This window comes from Crotalus tigris, unplaced genomic scaffold, assembly GCF_016545835.1.
Source record: "Crotalus tigris isolate CLP2741 ecotype Arizona unplaced genomic scaffold, ASM1654583v1 scf7180000017916.3911339, whole genome shotgun sequence".
NCBI classification, from domain to species: Eukaryota; Metazoa; Chordata; class Lepidosauria; order Squamata; family Viperidae; genus Crotalus; species Crotalus tigris.
The window spans coordinates 1,519,417-1,547,402 of record NW_024096718.1 but is presented as its reverse complement, the minus strand read 5'-3'; the positions used below and the strand labels follow the sequence as shown (position 1 = coordinate 1,547,402).

The 27,986-nt window shown below is 33.5% G+C and overlaps 1 protein-coding gene across 1 annotated transcript in view; it reads left to right on the top strand.

Moving 5' to 3' along the window:
- TRHDE (thyrotropin releasing hormone degrading enzyme) overlaps positions 1 to 27,986 on the top strand; it is a 423,265-nt gene that overhangs the window by 213,730 nt on the left and 181,549 nt on the right. Inside the window, exons 4-6 of the mRNA XM_039344457.1 lie at positions 3,408 to 3,562; positions 8,409 to 8,522; positions 20,132 to 20,269. Coding sequence (XP_039200391.1) covers positions 3,408 to 3,562; positions 8,409 to 8,522; positions 20,132 to 20,269 — 407 coding nt within the window. The remainder of the gene's footprint in view (positions 1 to 3,407; positions 3,563 to 8,408; positions 8,523 to 20,131; positions 20,270 to 27,986) is intronic.

Below are 27,986 nucleotides of genomic sequence, written 5' to 3'. Positions count from 1 at the left end.
GGCCAATCATTCTAATTTTCAATAAAGATTTTTTTCTTGCTGTGTTACACTGATGCTGACTGAGTCCAGGCCTAGCAATCCAGTTAAGCTGTATAAAGTTACTTCTCTGCTCTGCCAACTTTAGAACAAGGAAGCTTGACAAAGGATGGGGTAGAGAAGCTCACTTCCTGTTTATAGCAAGATCATGAGACGTTACAAGATCCTATCTATATGTCCCAACAGACTTTCTAAGTCCAAACAAACAAACAAAAACAATGAAGCTCTAAAACAGGAGATTGGGACACGCATGCCTTACACAAAGTGCCATCTGTTCCACAACTATATAAAAATTTACAAATGCAGGAATTTTTTTAATGCAGAAAATTATTATAATTAAATAAATTGAAGCAAACATTTACAGAGACTAATGCCATGATAACTGATATTATGCAGACTGCATTTTAATGCTTTTTCAAACTCTCAATGGTCTGAAAAATCAGTTTTTATGCTTTATTTTGGAAAATAATGATCTATTGGTCATGAGTTATATGCTGACAGACTGTAGAAAGACAAACTGATGTCTGAAAACAGGAGTAGAATTGTATCCATTTTGAGATACAAAAACTACAAACCACAGCTTCTCTTCCTAATTCTATAACTGCTTATCCAGATACTACACAATATGGTTTTCAATTACAGCTACTCATTTGCTAGATACACAAGCTAGATTGTCATTCATTTTTAAATTAAAATAAATTAATCAATTAAAGTACACTTAATCCAAACAAAGGAAAAAGAATAAAATAGAGAAAGAAGATAAATGATTGGAACAAATTGCAAGTATTCCTTATCAAGGTCAGATGAAGCAGGCTCATTCCCAGTGCTGATGGCAGCACCTCTGCTCCTTTCAAATTTTTCTTCTTTCTTTTTGCGTCAGAAGGATAATACAGGAGTTTTCAGAATCCAGTTTTATTCTTCTGCATGATGATTTGCTTTTCTTTTAAATATATCATTTTATTTTTATGCTTTAAATTAAAATAATTAATGTTTATGCTGCCTATCTCCTCTATAAGGCAACTGTTTCCCCAAGCTTTACATGGGTTACCCTATATTTGCCTGGATCTCTTTGTATTCTTTTTTTTAAAATGGGGATCCTGTCATTAACTATGCTTGTTTTAATATATATTCCATTTTTCCTCCATGTCAAGCTTTTCCTTGGAGCAGAGTATAAGATATTCCTTAAAAGAAATTGCTATCTATGTAATTTTGTGAAAAATGACTGTTTCTTTTGACATTGCCTAGTTTATTGAACTCTGAATATTTTTATTCTTTTCTCTATATCAACTCATAAAATATCTTTCCTCTCATGGACTGTTATTTTAGCTTAAGCAGATCCTTCTCATTTTCTCTGTTCACTAAACTATGGTCTCATATCTATATTTGCTGGACTCACTGTGTCTCATTTAGTACATGAAGAAAAATGTTTTAATATAAAGCCAAACAAGTTTCACTGGAATTGGTAGAAATATTTTTTTCACATAGTATAGTAGTTTGAGGAAATAGCCTGTGAAAAGGATTTAATCTGAAACACCCTAGGTTTCTTATTAAACAATCATTTGTGCATGCTACTTTCTTCCCTTTGTTTATTTTATGCTGGTACTGGCCATTATTTTTGGAAGGGCAATAGAGGTAGGAGTGTTCAATAACATGACTGGTTAGCCAAGACTAAAAATCTCCAGCCTCTTTCTTTTAAATATGTTCAAAGTGGATATGAATATCTTTTACCACTTAGAATATAACATACTCACATGTACCCATTTTATTTTTTTATTTAGATCGAGAGAGAGTGATTGGCCTAAAGCCACGCAGCCAGCTTTCAGCCTAAGGTGGAACTAGAACTCACAGAGTCTCCTTGTTTCTAGCCTAGTGCCTTAATAACCATTCTAAACTCTCTCTCTCATGAAAAAAGGAAATTAGGCAACAGAAGTTGAGAATTTTCTGCACCTTTCACATTATGAAGCCAGTGCATGCAACCAGGCCTGGATTATAATATAGCAGTCAAAGGCTATCTTGCCAGTTTGACATATGAAGCATATTTGTCCCTTTATCAGTATCTGTTTGTTAAGAATAAAATAAAGTCCACTTCAAAGGTGTTGGAAAAACAAAACAAGTTTTAATAAAGCGTTTGCAAAGGCTGGTGAACCTCTCTATGTACAAGCAAGAGGCCACACCTACAGTATGATTTGTTTAGCATAAGCTTTATACCTGTCCTGTAGAATATGCCACATCCTTCCTTTCCAAATCCAGTTGATAGGTCCAATCTGGTCACATGCTTTCCAACTGCCTAGCTGGTCACTTCCTGTCCCAGCGCAAAGTGCCTATCATAACTTTTAAAAACCCAAATGTTTTCTCATTTTTTTTAATATATAGAATGTAAGAGTAATTATTAAAAAAAATACATTTGTATATATATTCCATCAGTTATGCAAATGGTCAGCTTAAAAATATTTGGGGAATTTAACATGATCTCCCATTGCTTGTTGATAGAAAATTATTTTCCCGTTGCATATTTTATGCAAAATATATATAATACATATGTAAATATACACCAAACCACAAAAAAAGAATTTTATACACTAAGCTGCTCTTACTTGTGTACTAACAAATCTGAATTCCCAATAATTATTAAATGCACTCCACAATTCACACAAATATGCAACTAGTATTAAGATATTTCCATTAGTGAATAATATTAATGTACCTGTATGCATGATAACATGCAATGCAAGCAAAATAAAACAAATATCCAAATGTTTTAAGTATAAAGCCTGCCAAGCATATTATTTATACTTTAGACATGATTCTCATGAACAAATAGAAAGCTATGGGAATAGCTTATAACTGATATGCAAAAGACTACAAATTGTAGAAATATACACAAGAAAAATAATGCAATTTAATCATCTCATTGGCTAAATCTTTAAACTACCACACTAGCTTTGAGTTCAAGATTTTTGGTGTTTAGTCTTGTGTGGATTTAGAACAACTAAGTAGTCTGTTAATACCTTCTCTTCTAATTAGCAAACTTCATTGTAATAAAACCAAATTTTTGATATGGACAAACATGAATAGTCGCTTCTTTGTGTTAAAATTATGTCTTTTAATATAGATATTATTGCTGAAGTATGAGGTTCACATCTGTCTCAATGATGGGAAACACTAGTGAATTTTAAACTGAGAATAATATATTTTGATTCCTAGGACATGATATATACTAAACAATTAGTGAAATAAAGTTTGTGTTATTGCTCAGGAATGTTAATGTTTTGATTCTTGCATTTCAGAATTGTTTTATGTCCTTTCGTTTTTAAATAATGGGCGTTTTAAAATCCAAAAGCTTGTTAAAGTACATTTCATTCTGTTTCTAGATTTGTTAGCTGTGCCTAAGCATCCTTATGCTGCAATGGAGAACTGGGGATTGAATGTTTTTGTGGAGCAAAGAATACTCCTGGATTCAAGCATTTCTTCCTTATCATATTTACTGGATGTCACCATGGTTATTGTGCATGAGCTATGCCATCAGGTAGGAGATAAACAATATATTGACTATTTTATAAATGAAATACATTTTAAATATTTTCCAAGATATTTGGAAACAGTGATGAAATTAAGTTGAGCACTTTTAAATCTTGTTTATTTCTTGATATATATTTAAGGTGTATTTAACTCTTTGAAATCAGTTGGAAGTAAATCTCAATCTATCTTCAATTGAATGAGAACTCATAAATAAGCTGACACATAAACCCTTTGTTTCAAACAAATTCTTTAAACCATATACACAAAATAACAACAGCATTTCCCCTTTAAACAGAGTTTAATAGAGTTATATTTAAAGGAGTTGAATCGCGATAGAGATACAAAGTGATATTCCAATATCTCTGATTAGTTATTTCCAGCTCTCTTCCAAATAACTCTGCAGAGAGTTTCTATAAACCTGAAATTCCTAAAATTGATCTCAGATACTGGAGCTAGCCTTTGCCTTTCAAGATAATCTACCAATTTCTCAGATTTGCACCAGGCAAATGATAAAATGGATCATAGCATTGGTCAGAGTGTGTGTGTATGCATTTGTGTAATAAAATAGTTTTAGTAGCCTGTCATGCTTTCAATTATGTTAAGTCCAAATGCATATAAAAATATTGGTGTTGATGGAGACTATTTAGGTATCAGTATTTCATGTTGTGTCTCAATTAAAGTATCCCTGATAGGTAGCCTGAATACATCCAGTGAAGGGGAAATCATCAATACTCTTGCTACTCTTGCCTTAAAATTAATCTGGAACATGTCTTCCTATAGTAAGATTACAATGTAATTCCTTACCTTGGAGTTTGGAATAATAAAGAACAAACAATATCTACTCTTTCTGTGACTTCCCCTCAGATGTTTTAAGAGTGCTATTATATCCTTTCTATCCTTCCCTTTTCAAGAATACAGTATAGATCCACAGTTCCTTTTTGCTGGAACTTAAAGCCCAGCCACTGTTTATTTTTTTCCTTCTTTGGGATTTCTATTGGTTATGTATTGGTCATTGTATCTCTTAAGCCTATTCTAATTCATCTGAATCCTTTGGATATGGTGGTCGACAACTGGATGGAAATGCTCTAGGTGAGATCTGATAACAGTATCCATCTCTCTGATCAGAATTCATCCATATTTCACAGAGTTCTGGAGCTTATATTATTAAACTTGTTTCTTAATCTAGGACTTGGCTAGTTTAAAAATGTTCATTACAAACAAGAATAAAAACAAACTAAAGAGTTGATTGCCCAGTGCTAGTGTAAGAGTGAAACTCCCATATACTCAAAATGGTTCAAACTCTAGCTTTTTCTTCCCATTGTTCCAATGAATTAAAAAGCCCTTTGTGGATAGATATTGAAGTTGAGTGGTTGCTAATCTATGAAATCTGGCCTATGAATTATTGGGTCTCAGCTTACTTCTCACATCTAGAATAGAAGGATTTCTTATTGCCATTTAAAAATATATATGTATATATGTTATAACCTAAACACATGTTTACCTTTTCTAGTAGCTACCTTGCATTGCTGACCCATATTTAGCTGGTATTTAACTACAATTTCAAGATCCTTCAGAAATATTATTGGCAAGAGAGGATTTTCTATTTTAAATCTGTGTGGTTTTTTGTCTTTCTAAAAAACATTAGCAACCTTCTATAATATTATTGAAAAAATAAGATATGGTTAGCCTGAAAAGAATTGTTTTTAAAAAATCTATCTAAACTTATCTCTACCAATATCAGATTTCCCCTTCAGGTTGCCCTTCACAATCATATGATGAAACACATAGCATATTGTTGGATAACACCAGTGTAGTTGAGTAATTCACCTTTCTTTTGTTACCTATTAGCTTTTGTCACTTTTGATGAATAGCTGCTACATTATTTTTTCTTTTTTTCTGTATATAGCTGAAGAACCCACCTTTCTTTTTAGTGTCTTTAACCAGCACTTCCTTCCTTCCTTCCTTCCTTCCTTCCTTCCTTCCTTCCTTCCTTCCTTCCTTCCTTCCTTCCTTCCTTCCTTTCAGTTTCCCATATATGACTTTTTTATTTTTCATATCACTAAACTTTTTCACCAAGAACATTTACTTCTTTAGTCTCTGTTTATTTTTTTTCTTCTTTGGGATTTCTATTGGTTATGTTTTCATTTTTACTTTTTTTTTGATGAGGTGGTATATCTAGTCATTAGATTAAGGTTACATAATTATATTCAGTACAGCTATTAGATTATTAAAAATCCACTTTCTTACAGTTGATGTTTTTACTGACTTTAATGGTATTATCCTTAAAAGCAAACATGATGACATCATGTCTCTTCATTTCAATATTTCCATTATTTCAATATCAGTTATTAAATCTTCTCACCTGATTAAAGTTATCTCCCACTTGTACTTCACCCATCATCTTCTGAAGGAGATAGTCAGCAAAACAATTGAACAACTTTCTGGATAAAAAAATAATTTACCTTTTTGGTAAGATATAGAACATCCCATTCCATTGCTAAGGGTCACTCTCATGCAAGTCCACAGAGAGTTGTATTTTAAAGTTATTCTTTAAACCATTGGGTAATAACTAGATCTTTTCATTAGCCATAGAATTTCACTGATTTATCTGATTAAGGGCTCTTTGCAATTTGGTAACATACATGTCCCCACTCAGCACATTAAAGATAACTCAATAAAACTGCCTCTAGAAGCGGTGAATGCTCCAACACTGGAAGTTTTTAAGAAGAAACTGGACAGCCATTTGTCCGAAATGGTATAGGGTTACCTCCCTGAGCAGGGGGTTGGACATGATGACCTCCAAGGTCCCTTCCAACATCATCATCATCATCATCATCATTATTATTATTATCGGCTTCTTTATTATTTTGCAGCTATCATTTTCACAAAATCAAAAAAGCTCTCATTTTTTGTATTTTAGCTTTCTCCCTTAGTAATTTTTGTTGTAGGCCAATAGCAACCAGAATATCTTAATCTAATTTCTGATACTTTAATGTAGAAAATGTTATCCAGTAGTTTATCAGAAATAGACTTTTTATCAAACATTTATAATTACATATATAAATATAAGTTTTTTGACATTAGAAAGCAGTTCTAAAATAAGTATCTACCAAGTATATCTTAATATAATAAATATTGCAAATATATTACTAAGCAAATTTAAATAATTCAAAATGTATTTAAGTCTTTATAGGAGTAGTATATAGGAAAACATAAGATAATCTCTCAATTTGTTACTTTCCCTGGATGTTCTAATTTGTTTTTATATTAACTGTACTTTTAATTCATACATATATTTAAATGAAGCATCAATAGTTTCTTTGGTTCAATTGCAAAATAGGCTGAAAGCCAGTTTTATTAATTATGTTTAATTTATTCATTGCTTGTGCATATGTACATATGAGTTAAATTGTTTTTCTAAAGAAAAAAATGTTACTTGCACATCTAGAATAAAGATATTTGCCCTTCAGAATGAATGCACAACTGTTTTTATTCAATGTATTCACTGGAATAGGATGGAATTACTTAGCCCTCCCCTAATGAAAAATCAGTTGTTTCCCTTTTACAGCCCTTCAGAATAACCTGCAGAGAACTAGGAAACAATTCACAATGATCTAACCTGTGTGACTAGTTAGAGTTATTTTACTTATTTAAATGATCTACTGCATATGGCTGCTGATCTCACAGCAGTGACTTTGGGCTGTGTACAAGGATTAAAAAAAGCAACTGCCACAGCCAATAATTCATGATGCTTGAGCACATCATCAGCAGAGCCTGCCTAATCTCCTAGCCCAAATGCCTGGCTCAACAGACAGGTCTTCATCAAAGGCTAAGAAGGTCAGGGGCATCCCAATCTCCAGGAGGAGGCTGATCTACAAGGTGCAGCTGTTGTAAGCTTACACAAAATATCCCTAAAAAAGCTCTCTCAAGCCCCAAAATCACCAAATCCATAACTATTTAGAAAGAATAGCATGAATTTTATTGCAATCATAATGAAATTTATGTTTGAATAATTATTTGATAATAAATTGAATCCTGTCTCAGATGAGGTAGATCCCATGATATCAGTGAACAAATTAGTCAATGACTGTAAGCATGCATAAGTCTGCATCAGGTCCCAGTACATTAGGTAAGTTTCCAATGTGATATTTATATTCTTTTGATATGCTGTGTTTTGACTTGTGCAGTACATTGTTCTGGTATTAGAAAGAAGCAGTATTAAGTGTGTTGCTGTTGAGGCCAAAAACAACTTTATGAAACATGATTATGGTTCTTTCTTTCCAATGATTTAAATATTTAAGAACGTATTTTGGTTGAACAACAATTTCATTCCATTTTTTTATTTAGGAAGCATGTAGCCTGTTATTTCAGAAACTGTAGTTTAGTATTTACTGATATTATAAAGGAAGAGAGGGCAACCTGTGACCTGCATATGTTTCCTATTTGCCTCACAGAGGCTTCTATTCCCATTCTTACCCTTAGCTGTCCCCCAAACCTACTCAAAAGTGAATCAGAAAATTTCAGGTATAGGTATTCTGGTATCATCATTGTACTACCAAATGGCCACCTATGGTTCTTCATAAAGTTCAGCTATGATTCCAATCCCTCATAAATGCCATCTCTATTGTAAGGGAAATAAATTAACAGTTTTATAGGATGCAGTTATCCTGATAACCTTTCATGTGTTGAATTTTATGAGGTAACTCAAGATAAGAAAAAATTAAGCATTTTGTACAATCACTCTTCAGTGTTGTTGCAAGGAATTCATTCCACTTGATTATAGAAATGGAATGTACAGAAATGAAAACTATAAACAAAAACAATAATTTAATCAAGCTGGATTTATTTTTCAGTGGTTTGGTGATCTTGTAACTCCAGTATGGTGGGAAGATGTGTGGCTAAAAGAAGGCTTTGCTCACTATTTTGAATTTGTTGGAACTGACTATCTCTATCCAGGCTGGAATTTGGTAAGTTTATTAAGGTTATTATGTAAAATCTGATAAAAAGATAATTTCCTGTCATACTCTTGGTTAGGACCACACTTCAGGGAGTTGTAATTCAAGCATATAGCGCACATACTGTATGTGTGCAGCAGCATATCCTGTGATCATTTTCTAGGTTAATATACTTCAACCTGGTATTATGTGGATGCTGAGGATTCAACTTCCACTGTTTCTAGAGTGGAAAACTTTGATAGTTTTCCATTGATTATGCTCCCTACAAGTTCTGGGAAGTCTAATATCAATAGATTTGGAGAATATCAATTTGACTGGAGCTATTATAGAAAAATATAGTAAAAAAGGTAAGATCTACTTCATTGCCCATAATGATGAGGTTCTAAGAAGTCTAATCTCAATAGTTTTGGAGATACACAGTTTGACTGCAGCTAATATAGAAAAATGTTGTAAAAAAGTAAGATCATGTCATTGCCCATGGTGACTTGATGGATATGTCACTTTAGTTTTCAGTATGTGTTTATGTTTATGTGTCTGGATGTGTGGATATGTGTCGATATGGAGTGCATGTCTGTCTGTCTGTCTGTCTGTCTGTCTATCTATCTATTTATCTATCTACCTACCTACCTACCTACCTACCTGGATCAAATGTCTGATACTGTGGGTTTATGACATGTTATTTGGGACCACTGAAAAAATACTAAGTGAAATTTCCCATTTATTGTAAAAGAAATGTCTATTTTTATTTAAATTATAATTTAGATTATATTATAATTTATTATTAACTACTTCTACACTCAAGATCATTTCTCCCATAAATAATAATGTAAAGCAGAGGACTGCTTTACATAATCTACTATATTTCTGTGTATCTTAAGATTACAGATAAATAAAATAGATACTTTAAACATCTCATTGTATTTCCCTAAGAATACTTGTGCATAGAGATTATCTTGTTTGAAGGATACTATTATTTATTGTTCAAATTCAATTTTCTGCAGTTTGTCGTCCTAGTCTTTTTATATTTTTACAGATATGCTTTTATTATAAAAATGCAAACTAATCCTCTATCATACCTGACAACTCTTTTACAAATGTACATTTATTTGAACAGCTCAAAAAAAAAAAAAAAAGGCATGAAAGTATTCTCCTGTCCCCCAATAGAAAAAGACACTTCTTAAATTTTGGTCACATTCTTCTAAGTGTAATGCAATGGAATCTAATAGATTGTAATAATTTTATTACATGAAATATTACAAAATAATGTGTGGCATTTTATGATTGACATATGGAAATTTTGTCAACATGTATATTTTCTAAATGCCATCCAAGGTTTTTTGGTATGGCACCCCATGCTAATAATAGGAACCACCTTAGTCAGTCATGCAATAACCTTTCATTTTTGATTTTTAGATCTTTATACTTTGTTTGTTTTGAATCTTTTCTGATTCTTTGTCCTCTATTCTACTATCCCCAGGTGTTGCCACATCAATTATTCACGCTTTCTTTTTTTCAACCAGTTAAATCTGGTTTTTTATGGGCAAAGGCTTTATCGGTTTGCATTCCGAAATCTTGCTCATTTTTTACCAGTTTTTCAACTTTACCTTCCCACATATTTTTCATTACTGGCACATGTTAATTTCTATAGATGTTCTAGTGAATCATTTTGGCAACTGTATTATATAATTGTTTATCGTCCATTTATGGAATCTTCCTGCAGAAACTGAGTGTAAGATTTACTGTTTCCTCTACCTTTTTGCACAATTTGCACCTGGAATCATTTAATAATTTTTAAATTCTGATCTTGATTGCCTTAGATTGCATAGTTTGCTATTGAGCAACCAAAATCAAGCTTTCAGTTTCTTTAAAGTTCCAGTTGTAAGCCATTGCCAAGTTTTATCTTTATCCACTTTCCCCTCAATCTTATATAGAAATTGACCCTATAATGCCTTTTCGTGCCAGCATTCTGTTCTAGTTTTTATTATGTTTTATTATGTCATGTTTTGTTTCCTGCACATTCAATAAGTTCCAAATTTGAATTTGCATCTTTTGCTCTTTGTTGTCTTGTATGTAATCAGCCGATACACCTTTACTTTTATTTGACTTGAAGAAAAGCTCTGCTTCTATTATTCTTATTATTTTTTAAATTAATTCAATTTATTAGCCATCAACTTCCAATGGACTCTGGGCAGCATACAAAAGTAGAAAAAACATAAAAACAGTTAAAACATTAAATCTGATAATCCAGATTAAAATAACAAAATCAACAAAACAAAACAAGGGCTGTAGATAAAACAAACATCACTGCAGGGTTGAGGCCAAAACCAGGTTTTCAAAGCTTTCTGGAACCCTAGGAAAACGTTCCATTTTTATCTCTGAGGGATGCTGTTCCAGAAGGTGGGGGCTGCAATAGAGAAGCACATTCCCTTGGTCCCACAAGATGACAATATTTAATGGAGGGGATATGGAACACACCTATTCTGCTGGAACATAGTGGGTGGGCAGAAATTCTTGGAAACAAGTGGCCCTTCAGATATTCAGGTTATAGGGAATAGGCTTTGTCTAGGGGATTGTTTTGTCCACTATGGACATGAGTGCAACAAGAGTAATATATGATTAATAAAGCATTTCTTTCTTACACCGTTAAGAAAGATAGTTAAGATGTGACTAGTTCACACCTCAGAACTGAGCATGAAGAAACAAAAGCAATAAAAAGTGAATGGATTCTGAATTGTATCCAGTACAAATTTGGGTATAACAGTAAGCCAGTTTGACAAACAAGAATTTTTTCTCACCTTTAAATGAGAATTGAGTCAGAGCAGAAAACTTTACCTAGTTGTATCTCTCCTTTTTCATATCATCAGATTTTTTAAAAAAATAAGTTGCTTCAAGGATTTCAATGAAGAATACACTGTATTGTTCCTTAGCTGGATCAAATTTTATTGACGATTTCCAAACACTCAGTGTGGGACAGCTTGCAAAGAACCTTTATTCCACACTAAGATTAAAACTGCTTCAAATAATTAATTTGGTTTCACACCCACTTAAGTTTAAAGCCGATTCTTTCTATTGCCTTTTACATGGCTTAACAGAAACTCTTTCGCATTTTTCTTGCCTAGTCTTGGCTCAACTGATTATTGATGTTTTTTGCATGCACTAACAAATTTTCCTCATGTATGATTGGCCCAAATGATTTATTTGTACACAGGTGAACCAAATATGCAACAAATTTGTGATAACTTTTCCTTCATGTTTGTTCAGTGTACTAATCCTGACAATTTTAGCTTTGGCTGTAAATTTAGATGTATGTTATCCTAAATTACTAAGTGGAGATATGCTGTTCTAAACAGTGCCTAGTGTGTAGATAAACATGATCACATGCACTAATGAATACATTTTTAGGAGATATGCATAATATTTCAAGAAACCATTGTTTTGCACTTCTAAATTGAAACTACTGGTGCTACCAGTAAATTGTGGTATGGTGCTACCAGTAAATTGTGGTATTTTTTTTTTAGTTTGAAAAAGAATATATAAAGAGTTTCCTTCTTTTCATCATTTTTAATCAGAGTATTTTGTTTTAAGTTTCTTTAAATTGCTTTAATAGAAGTATAGGATGTAATCCTATCTAGATAGTATCCATAGCTCTTTATTTTTTCTGCTTCCACATAGGGGGAGTTGACATTATTTTGTCCTTCAATGTCTGTGTTGTAAAATGCAGTGGAGAAGACTATGACAAAGGGAATTGCTAGTGAGTGATTTTCCTTTTTATCCATAAAATACCAAGTGTCAAATGCTTTAGTAAGCATTACCACACTCAGTGCTGATAAAGCATTTAAAAGGACTCAATGGCCTTCTCCCTTTTGCTCATAAAAGTTTTGCTTTGTTAACAACTTTATTGGATGAGTCAAGACAGAATACATCAGTGATGACAGTTGCATTGAATTCTCCTGTTGCCCCCTTAATCTTTTTAAAAAAGACTACTGTGACTTTCCCTTAACTGCCACTTTAAAAATATTCATAGTTTATGGAGATAATATATTTTAATAAAAATAATAACATGCTTACGCCCAAAAATTATCAATATAGACTGACAGTGTAGCCTTCTCTCAGGAAGAAGTAGAAAAAAACCTGAATCAAGAGGAAAAATTTCAGCATAACAAGCACCTTGAAATAACCTGCCTTGATTTATCCAATAAAGTTGTTGGAAAAACTAAACTTTTAATCAAAGATTAAGTTCTGAATTCCAGCTATTATGCGAACTCTTTCATCTTCCGTGGATTGAATTAAAGCAATCCATCATAGAATAGTATTCTGTGCTCTAGTTGATTCTATCGTTTCTCCTGGAAAACTGAAACTAGTTTAAAATCAAAATAACTGCATATAATCATTCTCTTTTTATAAAGACAGACTTGAGTGGATTTAATAAACACAAAAATAAATATTAATTGAGTATCATTAAGGTAAGGTTGCTTAAACTAAGTATTTTAAAGTATCTCATCGTACACAACCCAGAACCCAAGAGGATGGTTTCATTTGTTGATTTTCTTCCTGAATAGGATTTTAAACAAAGATGACTAAAACTATAAGTAGATTTTACTTGCTTTAAACTATCTACTAAAATATTTATCATCTTCATTAAAATGCTATAACATTTTGTGAGACTTACAGTTCAAATAATAAAAGTGCATGAAAGTTTGCAACTGATACTGAAGATTGTCTCAACTGATTTTATTATTTCAATGAATTATTTTGGAAATATTTATTTTACTTCAACATAAACGTCATGCTTTCAAGTAATATAGAGACTTTCTTTTCAATCTTTTAAAGGAAATATTCCTTCTGTAACTATTCTTGTTTAAGAATCTAGATAAAGAGTTTTTAATTCATAACACAAAATAGTGTGAAAATTCTGGTATTATTATTCTCTCATTTTCCAATAATCATTCATATGTGGTTCTTGGGAAGAAATCCTTTCACAGCAGAATAGGTAGTAGGTAAATACATACTGTACTTTACTCTGGTAGGCAGAACATGTTATTTAATAGTGATGGACTTAACTTGTTCTGAATATGTAATACATATAGTGCTTCATTGTTTACAAAGGAAAAAATATCTTAGATTTCATCAACTTTGACCTCCATAAGTGCAGTACCCACTAGAGTGTATTTGATAGTTGAGCATCCAGCCTCTGATCAAAGATCTCCAGGGAAAAAGTCACCACTTCATATGGCAACTTGTTCTACTGGTTAAGAGCCTATATAGTCAGGACATTCTTCCTGGTGTCTAATTTAAGCTCTTTAGTTTTAACCCACTGTTCTTGGTCCTTCTTTCTGCAGCAATAGAGAATAACTTCACTCCCATTTTATGTGTCCTCATTTAAGATATAGGATGTCCTCGTCTTACAACAGTTCATTTACTGACAGTTCAAAATTATATTGGCACTGAAAAAGTGATTTATGACCATTTTTCGCACTTCTGACCATTGCACATCCCCATGGGTACGAGGGGGATGTGCCTACTACCTCATAGTTCCCTTCAGCCAGTTAGATCCCACAGGCTGGGCCTCCTTCAGGTCCCGTCAGCCAAGCAGTGCCATTTGGCGGGGCCACAGAGGAGGGCTTTCTCTGTGATGGCACCCACGTTTTGGAACCAGCTCCCCCCGGAGATTAGGACCGCTCCCACCCTGTTGGTTTTCTGTAAGCTGCTTAAGACCTGGCTTTTCCGGCAGGCCTGGGGTTTATAAAACCTGACCCCTGGATGACTGTAACTGTACTGTTTTGTTGTCATGTTTTATGTTGTTTTTATTGTTAGCCGCCCAGAGTCCTACGGGAGTGGGGCGGTTTATAAATTTTAAAAATAAATAAATAAAATAAATGGTCACATGAGCAAAATTCAAACATTTGGCAACTGACTCATATTTATGACAGTTGCCGTGTCCCGGGGTGATGTGATCCCACTTTGTGATTTTCTGACAAAGTCAGCAAGGAAGCAAGATTCACTTAACAACTGTGTTATTAACTTAACAACTTCAGTGATTCACTTAACAATTGTGGCAAGAAATTGGGGCAAAATAAATGTTACACTTAGCAAAAGAAGTTTGGGGCTCAATTGTTGTTGTAAGTCAAGGATTACCTGTATTTGAAAACTGCTATCCTGTGTCCTCTCAGCTTTTTTTTTTTTTTTTTTTGCAGGCATTTTATAACAATTACTCAAAATAACTTCATCTGATAGTGAAAAAACACACCAGCTAATTGATGATTGGTTGTGTAGTGAAAAAAGAAAGAAAAGGGAAAAAGAAAAAAACACGAGGAGAAGTCCTTAAGATTCTATGGGCTGCACCAAGAGTAGCTGAGACCACATACAGAGATGATAGATTGCTTATGTCTGATAGTATTAGACTTTGGGACAATTATTTCTTAAATCGGTGTCAGTATTGCATTATTGTCATACTAATTATTTTAAATGGTTGTTTTTATATCAACCAGTATTATAAACCCAGGAGAAGTGACTTCCTTTTCATCATATGTATATAATAAACTATGAACTAGCAGAAGGAAGAATAGATAATTTAAATATTTCTGAAAACAGGAACATAAGTTGAGTGAACTCTTCATTTGTACCTTTTATTCATATATAGCTTGTTAGAGAATTTTAATTTCTCTAATTGGTGAAAAATAAATCAGAAGCTCTTACAGTTGACTGCATTTAGCTGATTCAAATAACTTTATATTTATATAAAAATATTTATAAAGAATACCATTCTTCTTTACAGCAACATAGCTTAACGAAGACTGTTTACAGAGACAGACCAGAGACAAAAACCTTGAGACTGGAAATCCAGCTCCTAACTCAATACTAATTTTTGGACAGACTCAGTAGCACTTTCTTCCCATTGGCTGACTGAGTTACCACATGACTCTTCCTGTTCATGAATATTCCAACACTCCTCCCTTCATGACAGGAAGAGACATCAGACCTATTAACTTAATACATTCTTTAATCATGAAAAACCTTGTGCCACCAACCTGGCCTTATACTGTATATCATTATTTCGCAATACCTTTTTCTTATATACCCACTTACAACCCACAGCTTTGGTTCCCTGTGGCAAAGTCACTGATTTAAATACTTCATGGTCTCCCATGGATTTCATCTCTTTATCCATGGCCTCCTTCCATTTTTCTTGTTCAGCCTTTGGTAATGCCAACACCTCTTTATAACTTCTGGGCTCATACCACACATTGCAAACCTTTACTTTGCTGGCAGAATACCTGTCAGGTGGAATTCCTTTATTACATCGCTCTGACCTATGTGGTATTAACTGCTCTTGTGTCTCAAGTCTTTCTGGTTTCATGTTTTGTTCAGCCTCTCCTCCCTGAACATTGACATCTTCTATAATCATTTTTCCATCATTAGATGAGTTATTGTCACTAAACAGATCACCGTCATTAAGTGAGACATACCCAGAATTTGCATTAATTCTGTCCCAATTTTGTTCTGCAAAATTAGCAGACCTTGAAATTATAATTCTTTTACTTCCATCGCTAAAGCGATATCCTTTTGACCCTGGCTCATAGCCCACAAAGAGCTTTCTTGCCTTTTGCTGTCCCTTTCTTCTGATTGCTTTTGGAATATGTACCCATGCAGTACTTCCAAAAATTCTCAAATGTGCCAGTGATGGCTTTCTCCCATATAGAATGGCATATGGAGTATTATTAATGGAGGAACTCCACAGCCTGTTAACTATATAATTGGCAGTCAATATGGCTTCTCCCCAATATGACCTGCTCAAACCAGAATCCTCTAATAATGAATCTTTCATTGTTTGCAAAACACCATTCCTTCTTTCAGCTACACCGTTCTCTGCTGCTGTGTAAGGATTTGTATGTCTGTGTCTTATCCCCAACTGCCCCAACCATTGTTGGAATTTAGTTGACATAAATTCAGTACCTTCTCTCTACAAAACTTACCCACTGTTTGAATTGTTGTAGCACCTCTGTCTTTGCTCTAAGCAAATAGCAAAATGAATACCTGCTATAATCATCAACAATTACCAGTGCATATTTTGCTCCTCCCAAACTGGCTTGCATAGGTCCCACCAGATCTGCATGGACCAGCTCTAGAACTCTTTTTGTTTGTCTTGTGCTACATTTACTAACTGGGAATGCCTTTGACTTCGATGCTTTGCATACTGCACAGTCCAAATATGTTTTGCATCCCTTCAAATTTAGCCCTTCTGCAAAATCTTGCATTTGCTGCAAAACTTTAAAGCTTGCATGGCCAAGTCTTCTATGCAGAAGATGAACACATGAATCATGCTCTGCAACATTCTTAAATATATGGAACATTGAACTTTATGTCCCTGCAATACGTATAGATTATCTTCCTTTATGCCTTCTGCACAAATATTCCCATTCCTTTTGATGAGACATTTCCCATTTACAAAAATGACCTCAAAACCTTGTTTGTCTAAATTAGACACACTTAACAAATTATGTTCCATCTCAGGTACACAAAGCGCATTGGTAAACTTTGATTCCAAATATGGAATTTTTACATCGCCTCTTCCGATGTCTTTTGTTTTCTGGCCATTTGCCAAAGCCACAGCTTCTTGTGCTACTGGAACAAACCTGCAAAATAATTCAGAGTCATTAACAATTGTTTGACTTGCCCCACTATTAATTAGCCACTTGTCTCTGTTGTTGCTATTGCAAACTTTTGCAACACCAAAATGTTCCTTTTGCAAATTAGTCTTCTTTTCATGCACAAATGTCCTTTGCTGCAAACAGTTCCTTTGCAAACAGTTCCTTTGCAAATGTGTGCTCGCTCCACAAATATAGCAATTCTTTTCTTGCAAAGCTCTCTGCTTGCAAAATCTCTCTTTTGTTGCAATTTGGTCCGGGTCCGATCTGCTTGTTTCTTCTCTGGAGACTTGCAGTCTAGACTCCCTCCTCAGGAATTTCTTCTCCTCATGGCTGCTTCTAAAATGGCACTTTATTTCTTCATTAAGCAAACATGCCTTTAAAGCCTCAAAATTTAAGTCTTGCTCTTCTTTACACTCAAATATTGTAGAAACTGTGTCCCAGGTTTTATCTAAACTGTTTAACACCAATAAAACCTTCTGAGACTCAGGGAATTTAATCCCACGTTGTTCTAAATCCAAAAATAAACTTTGGATTTTATTTAAATGCTGTTCCACAGATTCACCTGGTTGCAAACAGGCTCTGTAAAGTTTTCTTGACAATTGCACTATGTTGCAAGCAGAAACATTCACGTGCACAGCTCTCAATTTCAACCATATCTCCTTTGCAGTCTTTAAATTTGCAACATTTAGAAATTGTTCATCATCTAAAGTCAAGATGAGATAAGCCATTGCTTGATCATGGCTTTTCTGATCTGCAGCTGCAAATACTTGTGGTGGATTTTCAACAATATACCACAGCTCTTTTGCTTTCAGCAAACATTCCATTTTTGCAGCCCACACAATGTAATTCTTCTGGCCCAAACGAGGCACACAGCTTTCTTTAAATTCCATTGCAGCCATTCTGCTAATTCTGCCTTGTTCTTATACTTTCTAAACACAGGCAATTTCTTCCAGCTTTAAATTACAATGCAGTCCTTAGTAAGCTCTGGGCCCATAACCTGTTAGAGAATTTTAATTTCTCTAATTGGTGAAAAATAAATCAGAAGCTCTCACAGTTGATTGCATTTAGCTGATTCAAATAACTTTATATTTATATAAAAATATTTACAATACCATTCTTCTTTACAGCAACATAGCTTAACGAAGACTTCTTACAGAGACAGACCAGAGACAAAAACCTTGAGACTGGAAATCCAGCTCCTAACTCAATATTAATTTTTGCACAGACTCAGTAGCACTTTCTTCCCATTGGCTGACTGAGTTACCACATGACTCTTCCTGTTCATGAATATTCCAGCATAGCTCCTTTAACTTAATTGGTAGTTAGAAATGAACATCTCATGCCCACATAAATTTTAATTGCTGCTGTTTTATTTTCAAGCCTTAAATAGAATAGCTTGTACATAATTCTTGAAAATATAAGTGCATAATTGTTAGCCAGATATATGCATGTAGAGAACAGTGATACCTATTTGCTTTATCCGAATTTATATCATTTATTAATTGTTTTAAAATGCAAAAAGTTCAACAGTAAAATAATAACAGCTTGGTATAAAATACATGTAACTATCAAATAATATCTGCAAATAGCAAAGCTCACCAGATGTTGGGTAATTAAAAATGTAATGAATGGATAGCAAATCTCAGTATATCATTATTGTACGGATTCCATGAGTTAGTTTTTCAGACAGAGCCAATTTGTCTTACTGTCTTGTTTTTCCATGAAACGTTAATATATGGCTGCAATTTTCATTCAGGATACTTCTAAACCAAGAACATATTGCTGTATATTGATATTCTCACCCCAGAATAGGTAATAAGAATGAAAACCTTCCCATTTAAGATTTTAATAGGAGTTCTGTATTGATCTTTTGTTAGTGTCTTCTCCTAGCACATTTCTTTCTTTCTTTTTATTAAAATCCAATTACTTTGAATACTTGATAGGTATATTAAGTTCATAATTAAGCTAGTTTCTTTCTGCTTTCTCCAAGAAATAAAACACTTTCGTGTAAAACCTTTCACCTTTAGCAGACTTTTAGAAGTTCTATTGTTTGGAAACATGGATTAAGACATTCATAATTAAATAGCCTATTTATATCTGTTTTGCCTGTGCTTCTTGATTTTCAATTTAAAATTTCATATAATTATGGAATGAAGATAAGGTAACACATTTTTATTATATTCAAGATTAAAGCTGCTTATAAGTCTGGATGTATGCATGAGAAAATCATAAATTTAATAGTTTGAAATGTGGCAGCCTCTAGACCACTTTTTCAAGGAAAATGACAAGCCCCTAGATAACCAGGAAGCTTTGTTAGTTATACAATTGAAAATATCATGGCACATCAGGGATGTACACTAGACTGGAAAGTTAAAAGTTATGCCAGAAGAAGGTGGTGTGAGATCACTTCTGTACCATCAGCATGAAACTTCACTATGACCACATAATCTCCCAAGAACTGATTGTGACTAAAGGGCATCTTTACCATAACATGATAGCAGAGATAATTTTTACCTAAAATCTGAATTTCCAGATGGATCACAAATGAAACAGCATTTTATATTGCAGAGAACAATTTATATCATCACACAAATAAACATTATTTTTCATGTACTATACAAAGTCATGAAGTAGTTAAATATTATTATATATATATTTGTGAAACATGTGAAGTTCTCAGAAGATTTAGGTATAAATCAGTTCAAAAGTACAAACAATGTAGTGATTAATAAAATATATTTTAATTTTTTTCTTTCTAAATAAGAGTACTTTGTTTGAAGCCATGAAGTATTGAAGTTAATCTCTTCTCAGAAAATGATCATGATAATGTATAACTTCATGGGGAAAAAAATCTTGTAAAATCATTGGATATGTCTGTAAAATTATCTTGTAAAAAGGAATGTATAAATAATGGTATTTAATTCCACTCTTGATCCCACTACAAATGTATGATCATGTTTTGTTGAATTTCAGGAGAAGCAGAGGTTTCTGACTGATGTCTTACATGAAGTCATGTTACTTGATGGTCTGACAGGTTCACATCCAGTGTCACAAGACGTGCAGCAGGCCACAGATATTGATCGAGTCTTTGACTGGATTGCCTATAAAAAGGTGGGAACAAAAAAAAAAAGACACAAGTTGTATATTTGTGGGATTTTTCTGGCATTTATTTTAATGTTTCTTTACCTTCATGTTCTGCTGTCAATTAATTATTTCCTCTATTAATACCCCATTCTACTTTTATCAGGATGGCAATGAAAGAAATTCCAGACAGAGAGATTACAGAATGTTTCCTCTGAGACTCTTGAAAATAACATCATATTACAAAGCAGTTGAAAATAGTCATAAATACTGAAATGACCTGAATAATATAAATCACTCCAGGTTTAATTAGAGATCCATTTGCTTTTAGTATTCAGATTAATGTGCATTTGTATCTACAGTTAGTTATGAGTGCAACATACTTTGCAGTAATTATAGCTAGTCAAATTAAGAATTGTCATTCCTGACTGAAAGCTCATGCACAATCATTTTAACTTATTGCTTTCTGAGCCCTATGAAAAAATTCATTTCTATCTTAAGGTCAAAAAGTTTCAATTCTTTATAATCTTATGTCTTATTTTAAATCTTTCAACCAGTTAATAAGTATAGTTTTATTTAGGAAAAATATCTCCACTTTGCTTTATCAGAAACCATTCAAAAGCAGCCACACTGCAAAAGTGATAAAACTGGTAGGTGAGTACAAAAACATATTGCAAACTAAATCACACACACACACACTCTAAAATACATTAGCACAAGATTAAATATACCATATATTCAAAAAAGAAACTGGTGGTAGTGGCCCCAGTTTCCTGAGATAAGAATGATGTAAACTCATAAGTTCAACTTTCCTATAAGAGCACCTATACTATCATATAGCCTTCCCTGAGAAAGTTGGCTTTCTATAAACATTTAAAAGCTAAATTATTTTTGAGAGTTTTGGGGAACCTGAGCAGATGTTGTCTTATTGGTAATTACAGGATTTGATTTTGACAATTTACTTTTTTTCCACTATGGATATTTTATTGTCCTTCTTTAGATGTATGTGAACTGCTGGGACACTTGTGTGATTGTACAAATATAATAAATAACAGTATGAATAGTTAAGAAAGAATGGAATGGAATGGAATAGAATAGAGTAGAATAGAATATTGATTAGTCTTGCAACCTTATCAATAATATAAAAGAAAAGTAAAATACATAATATGATTCCAGGATAAAATACAATGATAAAATACATATGTGGTAATATGAAAAGTCAGCAGTCAGATGAGTGAATCTTCTTTGCAGGGTACCCCAGTTTGTTTAGTGTGTCAGATTCTTAGCTTAACTGTCTTAATTAAAAACTTAGCAATTCTGCTTACAGTAGATACATTAGAGCAATCTGTAATTTGATCCCTAGTGGGCTGTTCTTCCCAAGATGGATCATAAGTATCTAACCTTAAAGGGGGCTTATAATTGACGAACAAAACATGAACAATGTTTTCAAGGACTGGGCTACTGCTTATGCAAGTCCTCTCATGATATGGCAAATCATGAAAGCACCAATATTTGGCCATGGAATTCAACAACTCAAATCTTCTGTAGAGTAGGCCTTTCTTAAAAATTGTGTCAAGCTTATTGACAGATATTTTTCAGATTGGAAAATAGTTTTATTTCTAGCCAAACAATTTAAAGGGTTTTTTTTAGCCAATAACTCCATATCAGTTTCAGTGATATCTAGGATGCTCTATTTAAAAAAATATCTTCTCTGGGAGGCCGTTGAGAGTAAATACTGTGTAAAAAAACCCTGTTGTAAAATAACTTTGGATATTAGCTTACCTAGGAATTGGACCGAGCCATACTTACCTGTTCTGTCAAACATCTTTGGGGAAGTCTTTTAGGGTCCATAAAATGGATCTTCTGCTAGTATATGAAAACTTTAATTATTAAATAACTATGCATGGAATACAGTAGATATGTGTTTTTGCTGTGACTTCAGAGGCTGATATTTTTTTATCAGTTCCCAATATGCATCCACTTCTAAACAGCTAAAAGTTGAAACTTGTTCAATAGGCTCCCATTTATCTGCCAGTTATATTTCACACTTTTTCTGCTAAATACCATCACTTTAGGTTTGGTTTTATTGATGTTAAAAAATTAAGAGCACAGGACTTCCGGTGGTTGAAGCGGTGGAGATGGCGGCTACTTTGTAGCCGTCCTCCTGAGAAGGTGTCAGATCCGCGGAGCACAGCGTTTACCAGCTGGCCCGCGGCTCGCAATCCCCTTCCCGGGCGAAGGGAAGGGGTAGAGATTGCATGAATAGAGGTAGAACCTCTTAACTCTCCCTGGATTTTTATTTTTAGGGGGAGAAAGAGGTTCCCTCGGAGTTCATTGCTTCTCCGCCTCTCAGCTGTCTTTGTTTCTTCAGAAACAAAGCGAGACGCCGCTACCATCTCCGAATATAAAGAAACCGTGAGTAATCTTAAACCGGACAGAACTGTTTAAAGGATTTTATTTATAGTTTAGTTTTATTTTATTTTTTTTTTCTAGTTTATTTAGTTTATTTAGTTTGTGCTGATTTTTTTTTATTTTTTCGAGCTTTCTTTTTTTTTTGGGCGGAAAAGTGAGAGTGAAAGTAAAATGGCGTTTTGAAACTTTTTTTTTTCTTTAGAAGACGGTTCGGCTGAATTGTTGTTTAATATTGCTTTTTTTTTACTTTATTCTATTTTATTTTATTTTTAATTTTTTCTTGGACTACTTATTTTTATTGGTACTTTTAAGAAGAAAGGAAGATAAATTAAAATGGCTTCAAAACGACAACCAGCTACTGCAGCCTCTAAAGTAACTTCTTCTCCTGCTACTTCTACTGTGCAGCAACAACTTAAAATAATACCTTCAGTGCAGCAACCTAAATCTACTCCACCTTCACCTCCCCCATCTGGCACATCAGCACAAGACATTAAAGAAATAATGGTAAGTGCTGTTTCACAGTTTAGGGAGGAAATGAAACAACTTTTGGATCAGAATAAATCTGAAACTAAGGAGGAAATGAAGAAAGAGATGAAGGAGCTTTTAGAACAGAATAATGCTATTTTGAGGGATGATATACTTTTAGCTTTATCTGGAATGGCCTCAGTGGTCGTGAAGCTGGACTCCAGAGTAGAGGAAATTGAAGAAACAGTTGAACTTCTGGATTATAAATTTCAAGATATGGAGAAAAAAGTGGAGGCTTCACAAGATGATATTCTTATGTTCCAGTACAGACAGATGGAATATGCTCTGAGAATAAGGGGTCTGAAAGAAGATAAAACTCAAGATTTGATGGAAATGGTGATTAATGACTTGGCTGTTATTTTGAATATTGATAAAGAAGAGTTACGTGGGGATGTGGAAAGAATTTATAGAGTTAATTCTTGGATTGCAAAACAGAGGAATTTGCCTAGAGATGTGGTGATATATTTTGCTAAGAAGTCTTTGCGAAATCAGATTCTACAAACTTTTTATAATAAAAGATTTCAGATTGCTGCTCAAGATATTATTATTTTAAAGGAAATTCCACCTAAAATTTTAAGAACCAGAAAAGATTTTGCTTTTTTAGTAAATGAACTTAAAGCAAGACAAATGCCATTTAGATGGGAGATTCCGATGGGCATTGTTTTGAGCCATGCGGGGACACGTTATAGACTCAATACAGTTGCTAAAGCTAAGGAATTCTATAAAACGGTCCTGGGAGCAGGCTCTCCTTTGCCCATGATGCAGAAAGTTTTGAGTGATAAAGAGGTGGAACAGAAATCTGAAGCTACAGGGATGATGACTGCTGGACAGGTGGCATGGATGTCTCAATCAGAGATTAAAGAACAGAGAATGACCCGTGCAGCACATAAACGTAAAGAAAAAGAACAACAGAAAAAAGAAAAGGAAAAAGAAATTGGAGAATCTACTCAGCAAATTGTTTCAGTGCCGGTGGGAGGAGCAAGATCCAAAAGCTCTGCTACATATTCATCAGCAGCAGAATTTGAGCGGATTTTCTCCAGGCTGAAGGCCAAGGGAGATGGCAAAGCTCCTGTCCTGGAATATTAATGGATTAAACACTCCTCAAAAGAGAAAAAAAATTTACCACTATTTGAAACAACATAACAATGACATCATTTGCTTGCAAGAAACTCATATTACAGCTAAAGACCAAAATATTTAAATAATCCTCGCTTGGGATCTCATTTTGTATCTCCCGCCCCTGGGAAGAAAGGGGGTGTGGTAATCTACGTTAAACAGAATTTATCTGCTACCCTGTTAGAATCAGATCCTTACGGAAGATATGTTATGCTTGAACTTGGTTTATATGGTAAGAAAATCCTTATTGTGGGGTTGTATGCACCAAACCAGCAACAGGAGCAATTTTACAGGTTACTACATCAGAAAATAACTTTGTTGGATTATAGATCTGTGATTTTAATGGGAGACTGGAATGGTGTTTTAGACACACAAATGGATAAAAAAGGCTCTTCTACCTTTTTTAAACAGGCTAAACTACCTAAAGCCTTTTTCGATATGAAAGAAGATTGGGAATTGAGAGACTATTGGCGTGAACGTAATCAAGAAGAAAAGGATTTTACGTTTTTCTCAGATAGACATCAATCTTTTTCAAGAATTGATTTCTTTTTGATTACAACAGATTTATACAACAGGGTAAAGAATGTAAAAATTTTTCCTAGGACACTGTCCGATCATAGTCCAGTTTGGATGGAACTGTTTGCAGAGAAGGAAGACAGGAGATCCTGGAGGGTGAATGAGAACTTATTTAAAAAAGAAAAAAATGTTCACAAATTAAAGGAATGTTTAAAGGAATATTTTACTTTAAATATGAATAAGGGAACATCAATGTCAATGGTGTGGGATGCAAGTAAGGCTTTCATGCGTGGTATTTTGATAAAAATGAATAATTTGCATAGACAGGAACAGACTCAGAAACGGAAAGACTTGGAAGAGGAGATTAAATTAAAAGAGAAATCTTTAATTTCAAATCCCTCAGATGAAAAGGTTAAAGGAGCTTTAAAATTGTTAAAAACACAATTTAATATGCTGATGGCTGATCAAGCTGCAACCAATTTGCTATTTATGAAACAAAATACATTTTGTAATGCTAATAAACCAGGGAGATGGTTGGCCTATCAGTTAAGAAAAAAACAGAAACAGAGGAATATAGATAAAATAAATTATAATGGTAAATTGGTTTATCAGAAAGAATTGATTAAGAAATCTTTTTTAGAATATTATCAAAAATTATATAAGGGTTCTAATATTCAAACTACAGACATAAATAATTATTTAGGCAAAGTTAACTTTCCTAAATTAACAGAAGATCAGGGAAAAAAGATTAACGGTTTAATTACTAAGGAAGAAATTGTTACAGCTATTAAACAATTAAAATTGGGCAAAGCGCCGGGTACGGACGGGTTGACATCTATTTATTATAAAACTTTAGTAGAAGAGATGATTCAACCGTTGTGTGAACTGTTTAATAAGTTATTACAGGGGTTAGAAATCCCTCCATCCTGGCGTAATGCATTTATATCTCTGATTCCAAAAGATAGTCAGGATCTCACTTTGCCTAAAAATTATAGGCCTATATCTCTTTTAAATGTGGATTATAAAATTTTTGCAAAAATCTTAGCTAATAGGCTTATGGGGATCTTGCAGCAGCTTATACACAGGGATCAATCGGGTTTCATAACTGGAAGGTACATGAAGAATAATGTTAGACAAATTATTAACTTACTAGAGTATTTAGAAAAGAATAACCAAGTCCCTGCAGGTCTGATATTTTTGGATGCTGAAAAAGCCTTTGACCAAGTGAATTGGCAGTTTATGTTGTGTTTAATTAAGGAGATGAACTTCGGACAAAATATATTACAAGTATTATCCAACATATATCAAAAACAGACTGCTCAAATTATTGTAAATGGGGGTTTGTCAGAGGCTTTTGTAATAGAAAAGGGAACAAGACAGGGATGCCCGTTATCCCCGTTATTGTTTGTTTTAACATTGGAAATTTTGTTGATTAAAATTCGGGAGTCTCAAGAAATAAAAGGAATAGAAATTAATAAAAAAGAATATAAACTAAGAGCCTTTGCAGATGACTTGGTTGTTACTTTGTCTCAACCTGTTTCCTCGGTGGTGAAATTATTACAATTGATTCAACAATATGGATGTGTTTCTGGTTTTAAAATTAATAATAATAAGACTAAAATATTAGCTAAAAATATGACTAATGGTGATAAACAGGCTTTAGTTAACTTAACAGATTTTGAAATTGTTGATAAGGTAAAATATTTGGGGGTTACACTATCTGTTTCTAATGTAAAATTGTACAAAAATAACTATGAAAAGCTGTGGATGGAGGTACAGAAGGATTTAAAAAATTGGAATAATTTACAGTTATCCCTTTTGGGTAGAATTGCAGTTATTAAAATGAATGTCCTGCCAAAGTTTATTTTTCTATTTCAAATGCTACCTGTTTTAAAGAACGAACGTAACTTAGATGAATGGCAAAAAGGTATTAATAAATTTGTTTGGGCAGGGAAGAAACCAAGGGTGAAACTTAAAATAATGCAAGATTTTCGTGAGAGAGGTGGACTCAAGGTGCAAAATATGAAATTGTATTATGATGCTGTAGTACTGACTTTGATTAGCGACTGGGTGAATTTAACAAATATAGAAATACTTCATTTGGAAGGCTGGGACCTACTTTTTGGATGGCATGCCTATTTAATATTTAATAAAAAAGTGGATTGGGTTTTTAAGTCTCATATTATAAGAATCTCTTTGTTAAGAGTGTGGAGAAAGTATTATAAAAGTGACTTCAAAATACCATTATGGGCTATACCTCGGCATGCCATAGAAGGTATAAGGAAAGGGGTAAATATGGATAAGGTCTCTTACGCACAGTTACTAAGATGGGATGGCCAAGACTGTCAGTTAAAATCTTTGGAAGAATTAACACATGAAAATTTAACTTATTCATGGTTCCAATATAGACAAATAGTGGATAGATGGAAGATGGATGGTAAAATGGGCTGGCTTAGAGAAGATGGAATTTTTTTAAAAGAAGTAAGAGACCAAAGGCCAACCCATATTAAGAGAGTTTAGGGGGTTTTAGTGGAATTAGATTCAGAACCTGAATTAGTTAAAGATTGTATGATTAAATGGGCACAGAATATTGGTGAAACGATTTCAATGGATATTTGGGAATTTATTTGGATAAGAAATGTTAAATTCACACAAGCGCAAAATTTAAGAGAGAATTTTTATAAGATGTTTTATAGATGGCACCTTGACCCAAAGAAAATGTCCATTATGTACCCTAATCTACAGCCGAAATGTTGGAGATGTGGATACTTGGATGCTACCTATTATCATATTTGGTGGACCTGTAAGCATATAAAAGCTTTTTGGATTAAGATATGGTGGAATATTCAAAGAATTTTTAAAAGGAGGGTAAAATTTACGCCGCAATTATTTTTATTAGGCAGCCGCTAGGCTATTAATAGGACAATATTGGAAGAAGGAATCTTTGCCTACTTTACAAGAATGGTTTTACAAAGTTTCGTATTTGGCAGAAATGGCAAAGATTTCGGCTTTCTTAAAGGAGCAATCTCAAGAAAAATTTTTTGCGGTATGGGAAAAATTGATAAATTTCATACAATATAATTTGGATATGGAAAAATATTATTTAGCTTTCTCATAATTTGTAATGAATGCTATTTCTTTCTTTCTTTCTTCTTTTTCTTCTTTTTCCTTTTTATAT